The 19,750-nt window shown below is 30.5% G+C and overlaps 2 protein-coding genes across 7 annotated transcripts in view; both read right to left on the bottom strand.

Moving 5' to 3' along the window:
• Positions 1–39: 39 nt before the first annotated feature.
• Iml1 (GATOR complex protein Iml1) lies at positions 40–16,192 on the bottom strand. 6 transcript variants are annotated; one of them, XM_085479438.1, is made up of 25 exons: positions 15,562–16,192; positions 15,256–15,381; positions 14,708–15,179; positions 14,422–14,618; positions 14,070–14,353; positions 13,680–13,903; positions 13,376–13,594; positions 13,028–13,201; positions 12,789–12,935; positions 11,365–11,373; positions 9,527–9,744; positions 9,227–9,432; positions 8,680–8,854; positions 8,026–8,226; positions 6,709–6,821; positions 5,720–5,843; positions 4,330–4,400; positions 2,923–3,033; positions 2,474–2,681; positions 2,066–2,174; positions 1,765–1,998; positions 1,371–1,531; positions 1,111–1,279; positions 715–1,031; positions 40–574 (listed from the first exon to the last, which is right to left on the bottom strand). In XM_085479438.1, exons 1-25 carry the CDS (start codon positions 15,910–15,912, stop codon positions 377–379), a joined length of 4,818 nt encoding a protein of 1,605 aa, XP_085335564.1. In that variant the 5' UTR covers positions 15,913–16,192; the 3' UTR covers positions 40–376. The 6 variants fall into 6 exon arrangements, with proteins under 6 accessions (XP_085335564.1, XP_029163767.2, XP_029163768.2 ...); XM_029307934.2 differs by lacking the exon at positions 4,330–4,400 and having other exon boundaries at positions 5,720–5,793; positions 6,726–6,821; positions 15,562–16,191; XM_029307935.2 differs by lacking the exon at positions 5,720–5,843 and having other exon boundaries at positions 6,726–6,821; positions 15,562–16,191.
• Positions 16,193–16,828: 636 nt separating this feature from the next.
• Positions 16,829–19,750, bottom strand: part of Pym (partner of Y14 and mago) — a 144,863-nt gene continuing 141,941 nt past the window's right edge. Inside the window, exons 4-5 of the mRNA XM_029308081.2 lie at positions 18,122–18,215; positions 16,829–18,027 (exon numbers count right to left, since the gene is read on the bottom strand). Coding sequence (XP_029163914.1) covers positions 17,505–18,027; positions 18,122–18,215 — 617 coding nt within the window. The 3' untranslated portion in view covers positions 16,829–17,504. The remainder of the gene's footprint in view (positions 18,028–18,121; positions 18,216–19,750) is intronic.

Genomic DNA, 19,750 nt, shown 5'->3' with positions numbered 1-19,750 from the left:
AATCATGGACATAAATGACAGAATGCAAAGATTTCTAGATGAAGGAACAAAGATAAAGACGGTAACGAGAAATAAGAAGTTTAATTTTCACTTTTTCTCGTTTCTTGCAATTTATTTTTTAAAAATATCCTAGCATTTCCTGCTCTTAGATTGATGGTAATCCATCGAGATCTATATAAGTTCTTTTCTTTACACACTTCGCAAATATTATACATTTTATACATTTCCATTCATCCTGCTTAGAATTATGATTTATATAAACATTGATATATAATTGTACTTTCGATAGATTAAGATTAACAGTCATGCGATGAATGGTTTGATGAAATTTACATATATGATTCATGATAAATTCTTTGGACGAAATGATATCTTGCTACTTTGTTTTTGTACAAGTTTTCTCCTTCAATTCCCAGCAAGATTCCCAAAACTGTTTCAGTCTATTATCTCCGTTAGAACAGAAATGTCGAAAATCTTGTATAATCTTTTTCTGAAATAATTCATCACCCGCTGAAGTAGACAACGACTTCCACTTTCGACTAACCATATGATTCCATGACCACAAAAAACCCATCTGCAATCAATAAGCAATATTTGGCGCCGAAGTTTTCAAAGAACATAAAATTGAAACACATTTTGCATCGTAATGTGCAAATAAAACCCTCATATTTTTCTTTTATAGATCAGAAAAGACTCTTATTTAAGATCACTTACCTTTCGATCCATACTATGATCGTCTTTACTCTTTCCACTAACGTGTCTGGTGATATATGCTTCATGCGGACTTGGCTGATCTGGATGAACCGGGTATCTCTTCTGTCCCATATTTCGTCGCACGATATTAGTACCTATTCGTGGACGCAGCCGAGTATTCGCGGTGGATGACACTAATATAAACGCATTGCCAGTGATGTGAACATACTGGTGAGTATTTTCCGTGTTTTCAACTAAGCACGGCACAAAGCCGAATCGCTGCAGAATCGCTTCTTGGAATAGAAACAATCTTTGCGCGTATGTATCTTCTCGAAATTCTATATAAATATGTATTTTTTGTCAAATAAGACAGATTGAAAATAAAAATTTACATTAGCTAGATTAGTTGGAACAAACCTTCAAAGAGATATCGCTTATTTACGATCAAGCATTCCGTGTCGAGTGGTATAAAAATAGGTCCTCGGAGAGGATCGCTCTTCAAGGTATACGGTAACGCTAACAAATCACTGGGAATAGGCACCATTTGTATTCCGCACATCTGAGCCTTGCGTTGCCAAAGAAATATCTTGCAAAGAGAAATCGATATTATTAATACATAATTCGATATTTGTCTTGTCTCATAATCGAGAAGATGAGATGAAAAAACTTTTACTTACCAAATCAGCTACTATACTGCCGGACGATGCTACCCATTGTACTACGAGTTCGTAAGAATGATCTACCTTGTAAATGGATTGATATCTTAAGTGACCCCATTCGATTCTGTCACTTTTATTATTAATATCGATGTCAAGATGAGTGTGTTTATATAATGGCACTGTAAGAAAACAGATATTTCGTACAGAACGATCTGATTTATATTGTTTGTGTGAATATTTTGATGAGATTAATTGTATCATTTTATGGTTACGATAGAATTTAATCTAAGATTATTCATTCTGCCGGAAAAACTGAGGATTAATTTTTTTATATTTTTTAAGAGACGACATTTGCGATGTTCGTGTAAAGAACACGCGTATAAATCAATATACCAAGTGTGTATATTCTTACCTGTCCAACTTCTATCGTCCATCGATTCCATCAAATCGATGTTATCTCTTAGAAAAGGCGGAACATCGGATTCATCAATGACATCATAATTCGGTATAGTTATAGGAGATGACATCGTTGACGATGCTGTCGAGGATGTTGATTCGCACCATCCTTTCGGCGATCTCATTTCCACTTCTACCCATTCGTTCTCGAAACTTTGTAGATCACCGAGCGGAGCAGAATAATCCGCAGCTGCGAAAAAATACAAAGTTCAACCGCGAGTAAAAACGCCGACAATTGCGCTAATTGTGTGACTTACCTTTTTGATTTTCTTTATCTTGCACAATGTGATACAAGTAAAATCCTAAGACAAATGGTTGCGAAAAATCGCCAGATGCGTGGCATATCAATTTGTCTTGAATCATCCCCTGCACAAAGATAAATTATTTATTTAATTGTCAACATAATGACGTTTTAATTAAATATTTGAATCTTTTGATTAACATCAAAGATGTATGCAAAAATATTTTTAAAGAAATAAGTTTCTTTATTTTATGAACAGAATGCTACGTGTGAAGAAATTGACATACATATTTCTTGATGTAAAAAAGTAAATATCTCTCTCATTTTTCGTTATTTTATATTTCAAAGTAGAAATTCAAAATGTGAATAGTATTAAATTTTGCAGATTGATACTTGATGAAGAAAATTACTGAATTTACTTTACCTTCATGATATTGATACCCTGCTCGACTCCTATGCCGCCTTCCATATGATTGTTTAACCATTGAATCGCATCGGCGCTAACAAACGTTTGGTTTGGAAGTGAGGGATGCTGCGTCAAGAAACCAACACCATTTTGAGGATGCTTCATGACTTCCAAAATTTCCAAGTTTGTTGCATTGCTCTTTATCTTGGTCATCTCCATGTTTGTACTGTGCAAAATAGACAGATGTATAAATTTATAGCATTAGAACAGGTCGGAGAAATATCGTGATAAGAAACCATTAAGATATAATCATGGATATAATTAATGCGATTTCAACACCGAATAATCAGCAGTTAGAAAATGAATGAATCATTCTGTATATTATAAATTCTATTAAAAAAAGAAAAAAAATAAATCTAGAAAATTGACGCAATTTCAAGCGTTAATTATCATGATGCCTTTCGTACCTATCGTCATTAGTGTCGAAATGATCCTGCTGCTGTTGCTCGAGTGACAACGGCAAAACAGCTTCACTGGCAGGCGAGACGCGTCCTCTGTCCATCACTTTAGAGCCAGATCTAAACCATGAAAGAGAAAAGTATTTTTATTATTCAATCGTAATGAGCACAGAAAGAAAAAGCGGCATGTACGAAGCGATTTGTGTTATCTAAGACAAGCGTATGTTTCTCTTTCCACGCACCTTATGTTACTTTGTAGCACGTTAAATAAAAAAATTTGACGAAAACACAAAACCGCGCTTTTCTATCGCAAACCAATGTTACTCTCTTTGGTTCATTCATAAGAAAATTTTATAAATCTCATTTTTACAAAATTCTCAAAAACAAAAATGCACAAAGATATATATCCATCTCATCGAGTTTTCTTTCAGTTACAGATAAATGCAAATTTATATTTTTCAAAAAATCAAAGAGAAAAAAAAATAAAAAAGTACTTTATACTCTCACTTTTTACAATTTTAAAATTTTTTTTACTAAGTTTCTTAATAATTAAATTTTAATAACTAAAAAAAAAACAATTTTTTAATTCAATGTAAAATACTATTTATTTATGTATATAATACGTGTAACTAAAAGAATACTTAGTAAAATAAGTCCGAGGGAGATCTATATATACATAGTGTTTTAAAACCTCCAGACAAATCCTTTTAATACCATTTTCTGACCAATTTTTTCTTAAATCATTTTTCGCAAGTTTCCAATTTTTCTCATATATTTTGATGCGATTAAGCCTCTCAAATTAAAATTTGGTCGAAATAAACTCCATCTAAAACTAAAAAAATATATAATTTTATCAATATTTTAACTCTACAAAGTATATATAATTTGCAAAAAGTTTTTTTTTTAATTATCACAATATTTGCCTCGATATTTCGCTAGAAGAAAAGAAGCCAGAAGAAAAATATTGTCTTTAAATTAGCCATAGAATTTAGTATTAAAAGGAAAGTCCAGTTTTGCTTTTGAATCCCTCTCTGCACACATATCTATTTACATAAATATATATTACATATTGAAAATATTTACACATTTTCGCGAGAAAATAAAACGCGTATTTCTTAGGCCTTGTGTATAATAAAGAAAATATTAAGAATAAATATATTAAAAATAGGAATTAATTAAAAATAATAAAATAAAAAAAAAACTGATATATAAATATAAATTCGGGTATAAAGGACTCTTATCAGCTTACCAGCCCTTACTATTCCTTTATACCCAAATTTGTATTTTTACATCAGAATTTTTCTGGATATTTTATTACTTTAAAAAATAATTCTTATTCTAATATTTTCTCTATTATGCGCAGGGCCTTATTTTTAATCTGAATCGAAAGAAATAAGATAGAGTGAGAGAACCAACCTGTTTGGCACGTGGCGAGGAGTGTCGAGGCACGTGCGGGCAGCCGCAGCGGTATTCACTACATGCCTCTCCTGTACAGAGGAGAGTAATAACCCCGTCACTCCCTCACTCACTACCAAAATTTTCTACGGGGCGCGGAGCATAGGTACACACATGTACACATACACACACGCGCACACACACACACACACGCTGTTTAATTTTGAGTCTTCAAACATAAAAAAATAGCTTCCCAAGTAGCAAACTGACGTCATTGAACGTCAAAATGACGTACGCTTGCTACCTGGATTTTTACTTAATTGTTGTACGTATGCTCCACCCAAGTATATCGGCCAGGAAATGAACAGAGAAGGTGAAAGAAGCTGAAAGTTACACAAATCTCTATATACGCTACTAGAGTCCTCGTCGATTTTTTCTTATTCTTCTCTTAATGCTAATCTTGCTGCTCTCTTTTAAAAAGATGTATTAATTGCCGCGGATGTTATTCAATCGGATGACGTTGTTAAGAGATAATTAAAAAAGTATGAAGGAAGAATAATTTGTTATTCCACACTCCAAGCAATACGTTGCCTATATATACCGAGATATATATGTTGCAATATACAAAGATGTTCCAGTGAAATAAAACACATGCATATAACATAACAGCGAAGTGAACAATCAATCAACATCGTAATCGCAATGTGCTTATGTCGAAAATACACTGCAATTGCACCCTTTTTTTAGCTGCGCCTGAGAATCTTAGCCGGGTTATTCATCTATCACCAAAAGTGTTAAACTGAAAAGAAAATTTAAAACACACACATTAAAAAAAACCAAGCGTCAATAAACAGTTAATCGATGCTTCATATTTTCATTGCAAATTTAACGTTGAATTGATGATGAATGTCGATCTGTTTTTTTTTTAGTATTTAAATACACTTTTTATATGATTTAGACACAAAAATTGCATTTCATCGTTTAATGTGTGAAAATATAAAACGTTGTAAGATAATGTTTCACAAAATCAATTAAAAATATATTATGATGCAAATGTCGCGCTTCACAATGCAATGTTCAATATTAAAAATGTAATTCATAAGGCAATCATTATAAATAATCATCATAAACCATTGTAAATTATAAAAATATCATAGTTATCATGATGCTATATTGTGTAAGCGATGTCTCCAACACATCTGCAGTACATAATGGATGTAGATTTGTGTGCGTGTGTATGTGTGTGTGCAAACTAAGCAGAAATAAAATAAAAAAAACCATCAAACACCGATTTAGGACAGTCCACTGAAAAAAAGAAAAAAAACCAGGAGGGAGTCGGCAAAACTACACCATTAACAGATGCAGATATAAAGCAACAATGTTGAAATCATCAAGGTAGACATGTTCAAACCTTGGTCTCGGTTTCTCCGGTAGACGATTGCTCCCGAGTCGCTCCCTGAAAGGAGAGCTGCCGACTAGACTGGTCTGTAAAGTATGATGACACGTATGGGTAATATAATTTGTGAATGATCAAGCTGAGATGATCGTGAGATATCTGTATGTATATCTGTATCTAACTGTATAATGCGACGTTCAACATTAAGAAACGTTCTTGTACTCGTGAAGGCAGTATATATGTATATCGTATATATGTATTTTATATATATATATATATATATATATATATATATATGTATATATATACTACATATATATTGTATATACTATATATATATTGTATATATATATAATATAACAAGAGTGTAAATCAAACATTGTCACATCTCACGCATAACGGGAAGCTCGCTAAAATCATAGATGCACATTCAATGCAAAAATATCAAGCACGGTTACAGTTATCGTGATATATATATATATATATATATATATATATATATATATATATATATATAGATATATATAGTGTAAGCTGCCTGATCATTCCAAGTAACACGTATCAAAGAAGCGATTCTATCGGAATTCAGATACATCTAGCCGATGCCTTGAAGACGGAGTAAAATTGCACCAGAAATGTCATTCCATGAAAAAAAGTACAGAGAGAGAAAGAGAATGAACGAAATGAATAATGTTTTAAAATTGGTAAAAGAGACGAAATTTCGATAAATTAATTTTACACACGACAAAACCAAGAAGCGATCGGTTTCATGTAATCTTCAAACAATTTTCTATTTCTATGATTTTACAAAATATACAGTTGCGACTTTACTCCGTCTACAGTACTCGAAATTGGGAATCGATGTTATTATATACGATTTATATATGTCGAGTCAAAAAAGAAATTTCTTATCGTCCTGCTCGCTAATTAACTTAAATTATCTCGGAGGCTCGCTTAGAGAGAATTTCATACGAGAGCAGCTGGACTCTATGTATCGAGACTACAGGAGGGGAGGATGTACCTGGTTAGTGAGGAATATCAGGCTCGTGCTGTGCCTGCGTCTGGTCAAATGAGAGGCAGGATCTCTTGGGGGGACACCACCTAGAGCTGTGGGGCTCTGAAACATATCATGCTAAATACCCCTCCCCCATACAAACATTCCAGCTACAAGTCTCTACTTATCGCATACGTATATATTAAATTTGTAGACTTATTGTTTTCTTTTTGGTTTATAACGCGCGAATCTATTAGTGTTATTGTTGCTTTTGTAATCCCAATTTGTCAACATATGTATCTCTCGTAGATACTTTGATATGTATATTTCGGAACGATCGTACGTATAATACAGAAGTATAAGTATTATACTGTTAAGTAATAAATTAATATTGCTGAATGTTGCTATTGTACATATGTATGTTATACAGTCGACGTTAACGCAGTGTCAAACGAAGCTTCATAAAAAGCCGTGCATTTCTTTTTAGTTTTTCTCTCTAATTTTATGTGTCTTAATGTCCTATATATGTGTATGTACTTTTCAGCATGTTATACAGTACATATTGCCTTTATCTACAAGATAATTCTTAAAATTAGTGTTTGACACATCATTGTTTTACTAATAAGATTATATGTTTTATGCTATAATAAATATGCTGACAGAGACTGCGTAATTTAAAAGTTAATAAAATGTAAATATATATAGAAAATTAACAAAAGCATTAAAATAAATCTGCGCAAATCAATCAAATGTGAGCATGCAACATTCAAAAGAGGAGATATTCCAGAAAAAAAATTGCCCTTTAGTTTATGTTCTGATTATAAAATGTGATCTTTATACCCTGTTCGTTTTTGTTTTAAAAATATTATGATAAAATAAAAAATTAAATAGAATAACTCCTCCAACAATATAATTATATAACGAAAACTATCGAGCAATTTTAAATAAATATATTACGCTGCAGGTAGAGAACAAAATAACTGCAATTTGAGTATTTATAAATATGTCTCACAAGATGTTCCAAAAAGATTTATATCAGTAGCACATTTGTATTTTACGCAGTGACAAAAATTTGATGTAAAATTTAACAACGAACGAGTCAAAGATTCAGATTCTTTTAAATGAAAAAATGGCTGCACATTTTTTCTAGAATAAGATTATGCTAATGTAATTACTTTTTGGAACGTCTCCTCTATGTATGATTTGTTATAGTTAAATTATCATACAATTAAAATTTTTATTGAAATAGTTAATAAGTAATTCAGAACTCTCTCATTAACTTCATTTTTATATACACCTACCGAAAATTAGAGATGGAGAAATTTACCAAGTTTTTGTTGGGGTTCAGCCGTCGTATCTTGTTGAGCCATCCCTCGATGAAGCGCAAAAAGCCGTCCATCATCGACGCTTGTTCGACATTACTAGGTGGAGTGTATATGTCGCATCTTAAGGAACCCTCCAGAATTTTGCGGGTCGAAGGATTGTGCAGTGGTAACAGAAATACTCGAAATCTCCAATACTTTAAAGCCTTAAAAATAAAATATACTAATATTAATATTTGATTTCTTTCTAGATACCTATGCGAACGCAAATCTATTTACGAGGATCTCCTCTATAAATCTACACAGAGAGAATTTCTCTCTTAGAATTTATCCGGAAATTTATAGTAATCGTGAGATATGGTATTGGAAGAATTTTATAAGTTTCTCTGATTAATATTTATGGTATCACAATAAAAAGTTATTAAAAACTTGTGATTCGTTAAATGTTTTAATAGATGTCAAAAAAATATGCTAAAAAATGATAAACATATAAAATATTTTATATAAATTTTTCAGTGCAGCATAATATTTTCAATTCCGCTTAATCGTTTGTGATAATTTTAACATGCACGATAATTTTCGGTTTATTACCAAACATGATAAAATTTGTAGTGAATTTTACGATCAAATATAACAAAAAAATTTCTACGTGCACTTACTTCCACCAAGGCAAAATCGGTGTGACCTCGTGTGCAGATATAATGATCCAGATAGTTCCAATTGTACGTTTCGAGTTTCTCCGTGGTGAAAGACACCCATGACACCTCGTACGTGTCGTGATGCGGCGCGTGGAATCGATATCGATAATGAATATTAAAGGGTGGATAAGGATGTCTGTAAAATATAAGTATTGTTATAGTTAATTATTTCTTGCTTGAATGGAGTTTAATCTATTGCAATTTCAAAACAAATTGATCATAATAAAAAATTTATTCAATTCCTTATTTTATGTTAAAACGATACAAGTTTTTATATTTTCTGTAAAATAATATTATTAACAATTTTTTTTAACAAATCTCCAAAGACTTTATATATACAAGAAAATATGATAAAGTAATAAAATTTTAATTTAATATATTGTTCCTTGTAATTGTACGATTCAAGGAAAACTAAAATATGAGAATCAAGTATGTAAACAGATTCATTGATCAGTGTAATGAGTTAATTGCTAAAAGATTTTAATATTTAGTTAATAAAAATAGTTACCGTGGTCGATATCTCGTAACTGTTATAGAATTATCGAACAAAGATATTTTATGAAAAATTCTCCCAATGCTAAGCAGATATTCTTCTTTAGGGTCGGACTCGGTCTGTCTACCACGTATCACATTACTAATTGCGGGAGCAGAATTGCTGCCAGTCGCGTTGCTTTGATTCTTATTATTGGATGGTAAAATAATTAGCTGAAAACCCTTAAAATAACATAATAATCGTGTGATTAATTCTAGACATATATAAATAAATTTTATACATATACAATACAAAATTATAATGCTAAATTTATACTTGAGCCAAGCGTTGTGAAACTAGCTCTTTAAACACTTCCACTGTTGTAAGCGGTTTTTTGTATATCGCTCGTTGTTGAGCAAAATCGGCGTTGACGTCATCGGGTAAAAGATTATAATCCGATACGACGTAATCATTTTGTAAACTCCGTTTGTCAGGAAAGTAATCTGTAGTGATGGGTAGGCATGCTGGGATTGTTAAAGACTTCCAGTCGACCCCTGTTCGAGTAAAATTTGAAAATAATAAAAATAAGTATTAAAGAAATGTCATATTGTATCTGTGCAAGAAGAAACAGATAAATTTTCAAATATTAACATCAATTCTTTTTTCACATTTATATAAAAAATATATCTGTATAATTTTAAGATTAATACCTATTCCTAGTTTTATGTTCACAAATATATATTTGTTTGTTCTTTTTTTTTTTATATTTATTTTTACTCACAATATCTATTTCTTCTTTGTAGATGCAAAGAATAGACATTCGATAAGATATCGCTTGTTTGAAATACATGGAAATTACAGAAATCGAAGTATTAAATAAATGTTTTATATATTTTGATTAAATAATTCTTTCCATAAAAAAATAATAAAAAATGACTTTCTGTGATCAGTAGACCTTTTCAGAGAAGCGTTAAATTATCGAAAATCTGTTGCATCACTTATTTGATGTCCCTTTACCAATACAAAAATTATTTTATACTCTTGGTAAAAATTACTAATGGGTCAATTATACAGAATGATGTATATGGTGTATATTAATAGCAGTGTTATTAAAAAAGAAAAATCTTGAAAAAGTTAATTACTGCAATAAAATTTTTAATTTGTTAGAAAAATTGATTTTTATATTTATATAAAGTATCATATTGTATAATCGCATATTTAGAAATTTTTCAAACTTTCCGTATATGCATTCTGTATATTTAATTTAATCTTTATCATATTGAATTATTTTCTTTGCATTGTAAGTGTACATATATATGAATATATATATTTGTATATGATAAAGATTAAAAGTCTCTCTCTAAATGCATGCTACTGGACAATTATTAATTTTATGTGTTTCTAACACATATTCTATAAAAGATATGTCAATTTGTGTTACCAAGTCAGGTGACGTATAAAGCAATAATCTAATAAATCTAAAATAGATGTGCATTATTTTCTTTTTATGCTTTGGTGCAATAAAGTTACTCGATTAGATCTACAGAAAAGAGAGAATATAAAGTAAGCCTTATATAATAAACAACTACGTGTCGTACATAAATGTATAATCAGTTTAATATATGTAACATAAATATGAAGAACCGATCATATAATATTGTAGCACACTCTGTTAATGAGAAAAGACACATAAATTGATTACAAGTAACTATATATTAGTAATGCAAAAAAAAAAAAAAAAAAGGAAAATAAGCTTTATGCGTGAAATAATATAGATCTAAGTCATTAAAACACAGTGAAACAGTTAAAGCAATTTGTGACAATTTATGCTCAGCATGGAATAAGCAGCAGATTTAAGCAATAGATGGAAACTAGAAGCTGTCTACGACAAAGTCTACATTATACTCTAATAAAAAGCAACTTAAAAGAAGATTGAAAATATCACAAATATATATTTTATATCATTGTAACATTAAGAAATTGTTTGAAATAAATTTGCTGCATATATTACATGCAATTCTCAAATGTAAAAAAAAAAAACACATAGGAAAGAATGACAAAGAATTATAAAGAACTATTAAATAGCGATATTTGTGTCGAACTAATCTCTTTACTATACATAAAACAAATGTATACCGTAACCGTATCAATCCCTAATAGAGTATGGCGCTAACCTATGATTGCTGTAAAACAGCATAAGTGACATCATAGTTGTACATCACACACGTATCAATGCGTCCAGCGTTGCATCCCAATTAGACGTACCATAGCATGGAAATAAATGTAATAACATTATTCGTATTTAATGGTTAATGATTTTGTAAAAATATAAACATTGATATGTTTAAGAATGAAAATCTTCCTTTGTAAAAATATCTCTTTATAATTATGTAAAATATATGTATTGTATTTGGATGTATATCTGTTGATGTGTTAAGCAAAGCCGTATAAAAAATTGTAATTAAATAAAAAAATGAATGCAAAATTAAATATAAGTAAAAAATTATAAAAGTAGAAGGCAATAATCGTATGGTAATGTTCTATATATTTTTTTAACGCCTTTAAAATGCACTTTTCAATATTTTTTTCTTTTTTAAACATCACGAATTATGATGCTTATTAATTTCCTTGGTACTGTGATACTTTCGATATTAAATGTATAAATAGATTACATTTAAAATGTTTTAGTATTATATTATTTTTTAAAGAAAAAAAAGTTGTAAACAGGAGTAAATCTGTATTGATTATATAGAATTTTGACCAACTTTTTCTTTAAAGGTAATGTAATCACATATGTGGCAAATATTTATATTTATGTGTAAATATTATATTTATAATAATATAAAGCACTAAAAGAGGAAAGGAATTAATTTTGATTATTCAGAACTACTTTGTAATCTGAAACCAAAACCACAGGACCACTCCTGTTTATAATATTAACGTTCGTGTTACTTAAATTATATAAAAAACTGAGTAACTTGATTAAGAAGCACAATACGCACAAGAAGCATTATATAACTTATGGATATTGGAATTGTGTGTTATGTGTAATGTAAATACCTTCCTATTCAATCGAGTACTAATCTTTAAATTTTGAATTATTTAAAAATTCTCTCTTTTAAGCTGTAAACTTGAGATAATCACAGTTAGTCGATAACTTTGTTGCATTTTTAGAGTCTATAATATATTATAGAATATAATTAAAAATTTCTCATTATATATATATATATATACAGAGTACCTATCTTGCACATCTTGAATAACTTGTAAATTATGTATTGTGTGAAAAACTGTTATATACAATGCATAATTTACAAATTATTCAATAACATATTCTAAAATTATTAAACCATAATAGAAAAAATTATAATATAAGCAGTTTAAGCAATATGAAACATATATGTGTGCGAATATGTGTCAAATTGCTTAAACTGATTGTATTATAACTTTCTCTATTATAATAATTTTAGAAAGAACAATATACAATAAATGTAAATTTAGACGTATAATAATAACAGCTCTCTCTAATATGTCTAACATTTCCTGCAAAATATATAGATAAATTTTAAGATAATTATCAGATACACTGAAAGCAAACCTGTTGTTAGCGCGGGCGTCCACTCTTGCTCACCAGTGGCGCCCCATAATAAGGTCAGACTCTTGTTCACCATAGCAGAGGGGGGATTTGCAACTTTGTCACCATTAGCTGCAGAAGAATTAGATCGCAGTGGTTTTCCTTTTGTATCTATAAAAACATAAGTTTTGTTATCTATTAAATCTTATAGTTCTACACATATCTTAAAAACGTTTCAATTTAACAGGATATTAAATACTAACAATCTTGAAATCCTGTTTGGGATGCTGATCTTGAAATTTGATTTGAATTGTTTGCCCCAATCTCCATCGGAGATCCACTTATAGTTGATGGAGTAGTCTCACTTTGTGATTCTGAACATGTTTGCGTTGGAACAGCTTGATAATGATGTTGTTGTATCAGTACTCCTGTTGGTCCTGAAATTATATATCAATAAAATCTTAGTTGATTTTTAAACAAATTTATAAAATTGTAATCTATTGTAATTATATATATATATATAGACACACACGTTTGTCATCAAAGCAATGTAAACAAATTAATTACATTTAAAGAAATAAGTTTGATTGGCATAAAACAAAATTATATACCTTTCGGAAATATGTGAGTCCACCTCCGTCTATTACTGGTAAGCTTAATGGTAACATGTGATGGATCAAAAGGGTTGATTAGTGCTCTACTAGGTCTGAGTATATTTGTTGGTTGAGAAATTGAATTTGTTGGACTACCAGCACTACCAACAACCGGTCTAAAGGGCGGAGATATCTCGGAATCAGTTAAATCGCTCTTAACTGGTGTCCTGGATACGCCTAATACAGTTATCATGGTTATTTAATTAAAATTATAGTTTATTGCCAAAATTATTATCATATATATGTATATTAGTATGCTTACCATTTTTATCCTCATTAGATTCACTATTATTGTCATCCGTTTTATGCGGTATCGTTATTGCTGCACTTCGTAATGCAACTGGTGGTGAATGCGTCTCAGGTGGAGGATGATGTATATCAGGATCTGACATTTTACGTTTCAGGAGTTTCAACAAATGACCATTGTTGTGTGTTTCAAGGCATGCCACACTTGTCTTTTTCGTTCTTGTATTTATCCTTTGTACACTATAAGAAATAACAATAAAATAAATAAACTTGTATAATCATTTGATAAAATTTAGTAAGATAATAAAAGATTATTAAATTAATTATTATAATACAGGAAAAAATATTCAATTGATATATTGTTTATAATGTAGGGTTAAAAAAAAGCTATTTACTGTTTATTTACCTTGAAGTATGAACAGTTGGTAATTGGAACACTTGTGCATCATAAGCATCATAATCGAATAAGGTATTATGCAGGCATTCTCTTGGATCTTCTTGCAGAAGTCTGGCTTTGCAGTGCAATCTTTCATTATCCATTGGATGCTTTGATACTTTTTGTGGCAGTTTTATTCGTGGTATAAATGTAGAATTGGGAATCTTCTTGTTTGTGGAATAGAAACTGAGATTTATCCAATGAGGCATACTATAATCATCTGGTGCATTTGTGGAAGAATCTTTATTATGAAACTAAAATCAAATATTTTACTCATTACTTTAGTATATAATAAATTACATATATGAATCTGTATATTTACCTTTAATAAAGGAACTGCATGTAGTGGTTGTTCCCCCACGCATACCAAGTCACTGCCTACACCATTGTCAATGATCCTTTGCTTTGTTACATTTGTCAGCTCTCTGTCAACCTCAAACACTCCAACTCCAGGTGTAATTACTACAGATAACTGACCAGTTCTATCAAAACTACGATCTAAATAGTGTTTCTCAAAAACTGCAAAAATATATACATAATGGTAAGAAACCAAATGGATAAGTTACATAATTTTTTCATCATTTCCCCTTTATATATTTAATACTCACCATTTAGAGACATATTTAACACTTCTAGAAAATTGCCTTGCGCAGCAGTAGAATTTATTGCCTTAGGCATATTAATATTTGGCTTTTGATGATATTCCAAAACAATCTTTTGATAGTCAGTGAATAATTTACGCAATTGCACTAGGATATTACTCCAATCCTCAAACCTTTCATTTTGCACTGCAACCCTGTAAAAATCTTCATAGAATCTTCCTCTATAATCATGTTGCAAACACTCTCTCATGTTATTTGGAAATTCTTCCAAACTAGTTGCATTATAGAATGTTCTCGAGAAGAGTACAATTGTAACTTCATGATTGCTGCCATTTTTCTTCCATTTTTGAAACAAATCTGCTAAGAATCCATTTACTGCTTTCTCAAAATAAAGATCCCCATGTATATCAAAATCCCACATTTCGGAACTCATTTGAATAAACAGATATACCATACTTGTAGAAGATCGAAACACTACCTGAAAATCACATTTGCTTTTACAATAGAGCAATCAAAGCTTGATATCGTGAGTATTCACAGCTTTGGATATATACCTTAGTATCATCTGTTATGACACCACAAGCAACACGATCACCTTGCGACCACATTTCATATACTTGGCATCGTATACTACCACCACAGAACTCTATCTTCTTATTAAGATAAACACAAGTGTTTACCTGGAACATAAAACATTATGTATATCTCGTACACATTTATATAGATGTATCAAAAAATATAAATTATAAATGTACTTCTTCTTTTATTTTTTATGACAACAGGATGACAAGAATGATTCATCCATCAAGCCAAAAACTGGTGACAAATTACAAATTTACAATGAAAAATATAATATATACCAAGCTGTTTTTCAGGCGCCACATCTCGCTGCGTCCCATGTACTGATCCTTAAAAGTCAATTCTATAGAATCTAGAGCCACATCGTCCGGATTTACTATGTTCATATATACATCGGCAAACGTTCTCAATTGAAACATTGTCGCTACGTTATTCTCCACGCTGATAGTCTCACGTCCCTGCAGATCCTCTTTGAAGGAGGTAACTTGCAGCAACAAGCGACTGAATTCATCCTCAGGATGATAGATCTCGACGACATCTCCGGTCTTTATACCAGGGTAGTCCTTCGGGTTAATTATCAGATCTTCTCCACTAAAATTCTTCTGATGTACTATTAATTTAAAGAGCTTCATACTTCATTCGGCATTCTGATCCTAGAATCACGTTAAAGGCTTCTGTGTTCTCATTTTAACTGTTCTAGATTATGACGTCAACAGCGAGAAATCATGTGTAAATTTTTTCTTGCGAACTAAATTATTTTCTTGTAATATCACTTGTGTATGTGTGCGTGTAAATGCTTCGAATCTTGTAATTCTTTGTCCCGATTGGTCGAACGAAGCATATCGAACATATGTAACGTCAAGTGAACTGTACTTTGTGTTTAGAGTGAGGGAGCAAGCGAAGGACAGAGAACGCGATGACGATATCACTCTGCGCATGCGCCAAAATTAAATTTTGAAACATGAAGTTGCATCGCATACTTCATTTGCTTCCGATACATCTTCATTACATTTTAGTGCTATTTCTGCATTTTTATCAGCGCTTGAAGAGAGAAAATACGGTATGAAATATTTACTTTTTAATTATCAATGGAATATTAATATTTTTGCAGATATTCTTTTTCAATTATGTTTCGATCGTAAATAAATACTTCGCATACTCTCTCGATATACATATATATTGTAATCAACCTCAATCAAATTATAGTTATTGCTATATATATATAAAATTATTTATATAAACATCTCTTATTGTTGACAAACATTTTTATGTAATAATTTTGAGATCATTTATTTTTTTTCTTTCACAGAAATGTGATCTACTTATATAATCATTTTATACAATTGAGTTTTTTATTTGCTAATGTTATAAATTGATAATTTATCATATTCTTAAATGCATAATGATTCTTATTAAAACGATCTTTTACAGATGTTTACATATACATTTCTTGGATAATATAGCTTTTTTTCTTTATATAGATTGATAGAATATAAACCTATCTAAAATAATCTATTTTATAAATCATGCTGTGCAAAAGACAAATCGTTTAACGAAAACTTCGTTTATCTTTATTAAAACTTTCACACATTATGTTTTCTTTATATGTATATACATAATATTTCCTCATTAATGAAAAGATTTTCAGTTTCATTATGAGGAAAAGAATTCCCATTGTTTTGTAAAAATTCTAAAGTCTAAAGAAAAATCTAGAAATGTCTAGAGAATTATCCGATAGTACTAAAATATTAATGCTAGGTTATTATTTGCTCTCTATTCATTCTGGTCTCATCCGCTGTTATTGTCATCTCTCTTTCATTCAAACTGTTTGACAAACTGTTTTTATAGCATAGTTTCTGTTGTATATAAATAAAATTAATTTTTTTTGCTACTCAACAGAAAGCAGCCAATTCTAAGTACTTTTCTGTTAATGAGGAAATACTACATATGTATGTATGTGTGTTTGTGTGTATATGTATGTTTCCATGATCGAGTATTAAAATCGTTGATATAATCAATATCAGTATATTATAAATATATGTAATATTATCAATCTACGCATTGAAACAAGAATAATGAATACAAGATGCCGCATGTAAAATTGCCAATCGTCGGAAGGAATAGATTCGCCTTATCAATAGAATTACACATTTGTTATCGACAAGAGTTTAGGATTGGATGGCACTAATAAATCCGCGTAAAACTTCTAATTAGATACGCCGCTTTACGGAGCAGCTTCTAATCTTTTTATTTCTTTGGAAATCTCAATTTTTCGTGCCACCTTGTCAAGTATCTCCTTATCGGGATTTTTCAAAGCACCAGTTTTGATTTTTTCCTCTAATACTTCAATTTCTCTAATCTTTTTGCGCAAATTCTTTAATCTCTTTTGAGGATCAGTTGTCGTTTTCTGTGTAGTGTTTGAAATGTCCTTAACTATATTGTTTGTCGTAGTTTGTTTTGTGATGGATAATGGTTTATCATTATGAGTCGTGACTTCTTTATGAAATTCTGGCTCTGAGATCGATAGTTTAGATAATCCTTCGGTGACAGGTCCTTCGACCACTTTAGACTTGTTTTTCTTTTTCTTCTTTTTGGACCCTTCTTGAGGTTTTGATTGCAAACCAGGTATTATTTTATTCTTTCCTGCTAGAGCCTCTAACTTGGCTTTGTGCTCTGCTATAAATTCTGGACTAGCTCCCACTGGATACAGAGGCTTTTTTACCAATTGCTTTCCTTTGCTTTCATATCTATAAAAAAATAAAAATACAATAAAAAAATATAACAAAAACAAATAAAAATATATTATATAAGGTGTTAAAAAAAATGTTACGACACACGTACAATGGAACTTCCTCTTGTGGAATATATCCATCCTTTACACGCCGTTGCTTGCGCCATGTACCATCAGGTCGTTGACTTGCTGGGATAAATGTACCTAAAAGTAATTATATATCTTAATTGCAGTAATATCGTGAGTTATTAATTACAAGTTATTTAATACTAACATTAAAAATTGCGTATAAAAATAATTTAAATGCATTAAATAAAAAAAGTCTCCTAAGCTTAATATATTCACAAGTAGAAGAATCCTAATACGAGAATTATCTCTTAGAAGCGTCGCACAGTTTGAAACAATGTACAAATTTATCAAGATTATACAACTGTTGCGCGTAAAAAAGTACGATCTATTATTACACGAAACCGTCTATTTTTCACGCTTGTTTACATGTTTAAGGTTAGAATCCGGTGGCGAGGATCGAAGAGGTAAGTGCAATCGCGAATGCAATGAATAATTGAATGATCCTTACCAGTTTCGTCCTTGATATAAGTTGACGCCATCGCTGTGTCTTACAGAAGCGCACGCGTCCGCGAAAAAAATAAATAAATGTAAAAAATCTTCGACTATCCGCGTGCCATTCTGCGATTCTGTATTGCACGGAATAATCTCCAACGAGATCGGTGTGTCTGTGTATGTATATGTGAATTGTTGATCGCGGTCAACGTACTTTGTACAGATGTCGCGCGATATCGTTTACCATCAGCGCGTTTCGTAAATGTTACTTTTAATACCGCCAGATGTCGCTAGAAGTCTACTTGTGAGACGCTTCCCGCGCTTTTGTATAGGATGTCTATTATAATTCTACCTCAAAAGTAGGCGTTCCATTTCATTAATTAGACCGGATATCATGGAGATCGAATGTCGATGCGCTTGTTTTTGTTCACAAATTATGTAGAGGTACAGTTGATCCTTTCTTTTAAACGAATTTTAATGAAAAACTCTAACTATTATATTTTATATATTTGACAAATATCTTTCAATGTATTTAAGGAGAAATGTAACCTTTCTTTTGCATGGAACTTGTAAGAAAACATGTTTGAATGTATAAAATTATTTAAAATATTTATCTTTTATAAAAATGTTCGTACGTATGAGACGATATTATTAATGAATAAATAATAAAATACGTGATATTAAAGATATATATTTATAAAGAAAAGTACAAAATATCTGTAAGATGGGCATCCAAGGGGAGGAAGACAAGAGAGGGTATTTACCCTCCCTTGGAATCAGTAAAAAAATTAAGCAACATTGGAATTTATTTGCATATTTAGTATAAAAAATAAAAATAACAAAATAAGGAAACTTAAGAAAGAATAAAAAGTAAGAAACACGAAAAATTTAATTTTTCCCTCTCTCTCGTGGAAAAAAATCCTGCGAACGTTCATGGTAAGATGTCTATTAGGAAAAGCATTAATTCAACATTATGCAACAAATTACTTTTTCTTTAAAAAGTAAATACAACATATATGTCATGTAATAACCTTAATATATCATATACATATAGAAAAATATATTCTTTTTATACAATTAACTTTTACTATGCAACCTTTTATTATTATATCGAAAGGTTATTCTGAATATTAATTTTAAAGATCAATGATAAATATATAGATCAAAAACTTGTGTAC

The sequence above is a fragment of the Nylanderia fulva genome, unplaced genomic scaffold, assembly GCF_048542155.1.
Source record: "Nylanderia fulva isolate GAGA-0341 unplaced genomic scaffold, ASM4854215v1 Scaffold12, whole genome shotgun sequence".
In the NCBI taxonomy this organism is placed as follows: Eukaryota; Metazoa; Arthropoda; class Insecta; order Hymenoptera; family Formicidae; genus Nylanderia; species Nylanderia fulva.
Note: the sequence above shows the minus strand (reverse complement) of the source record. Positions and strands in the feature narration are given on the sequence as shown.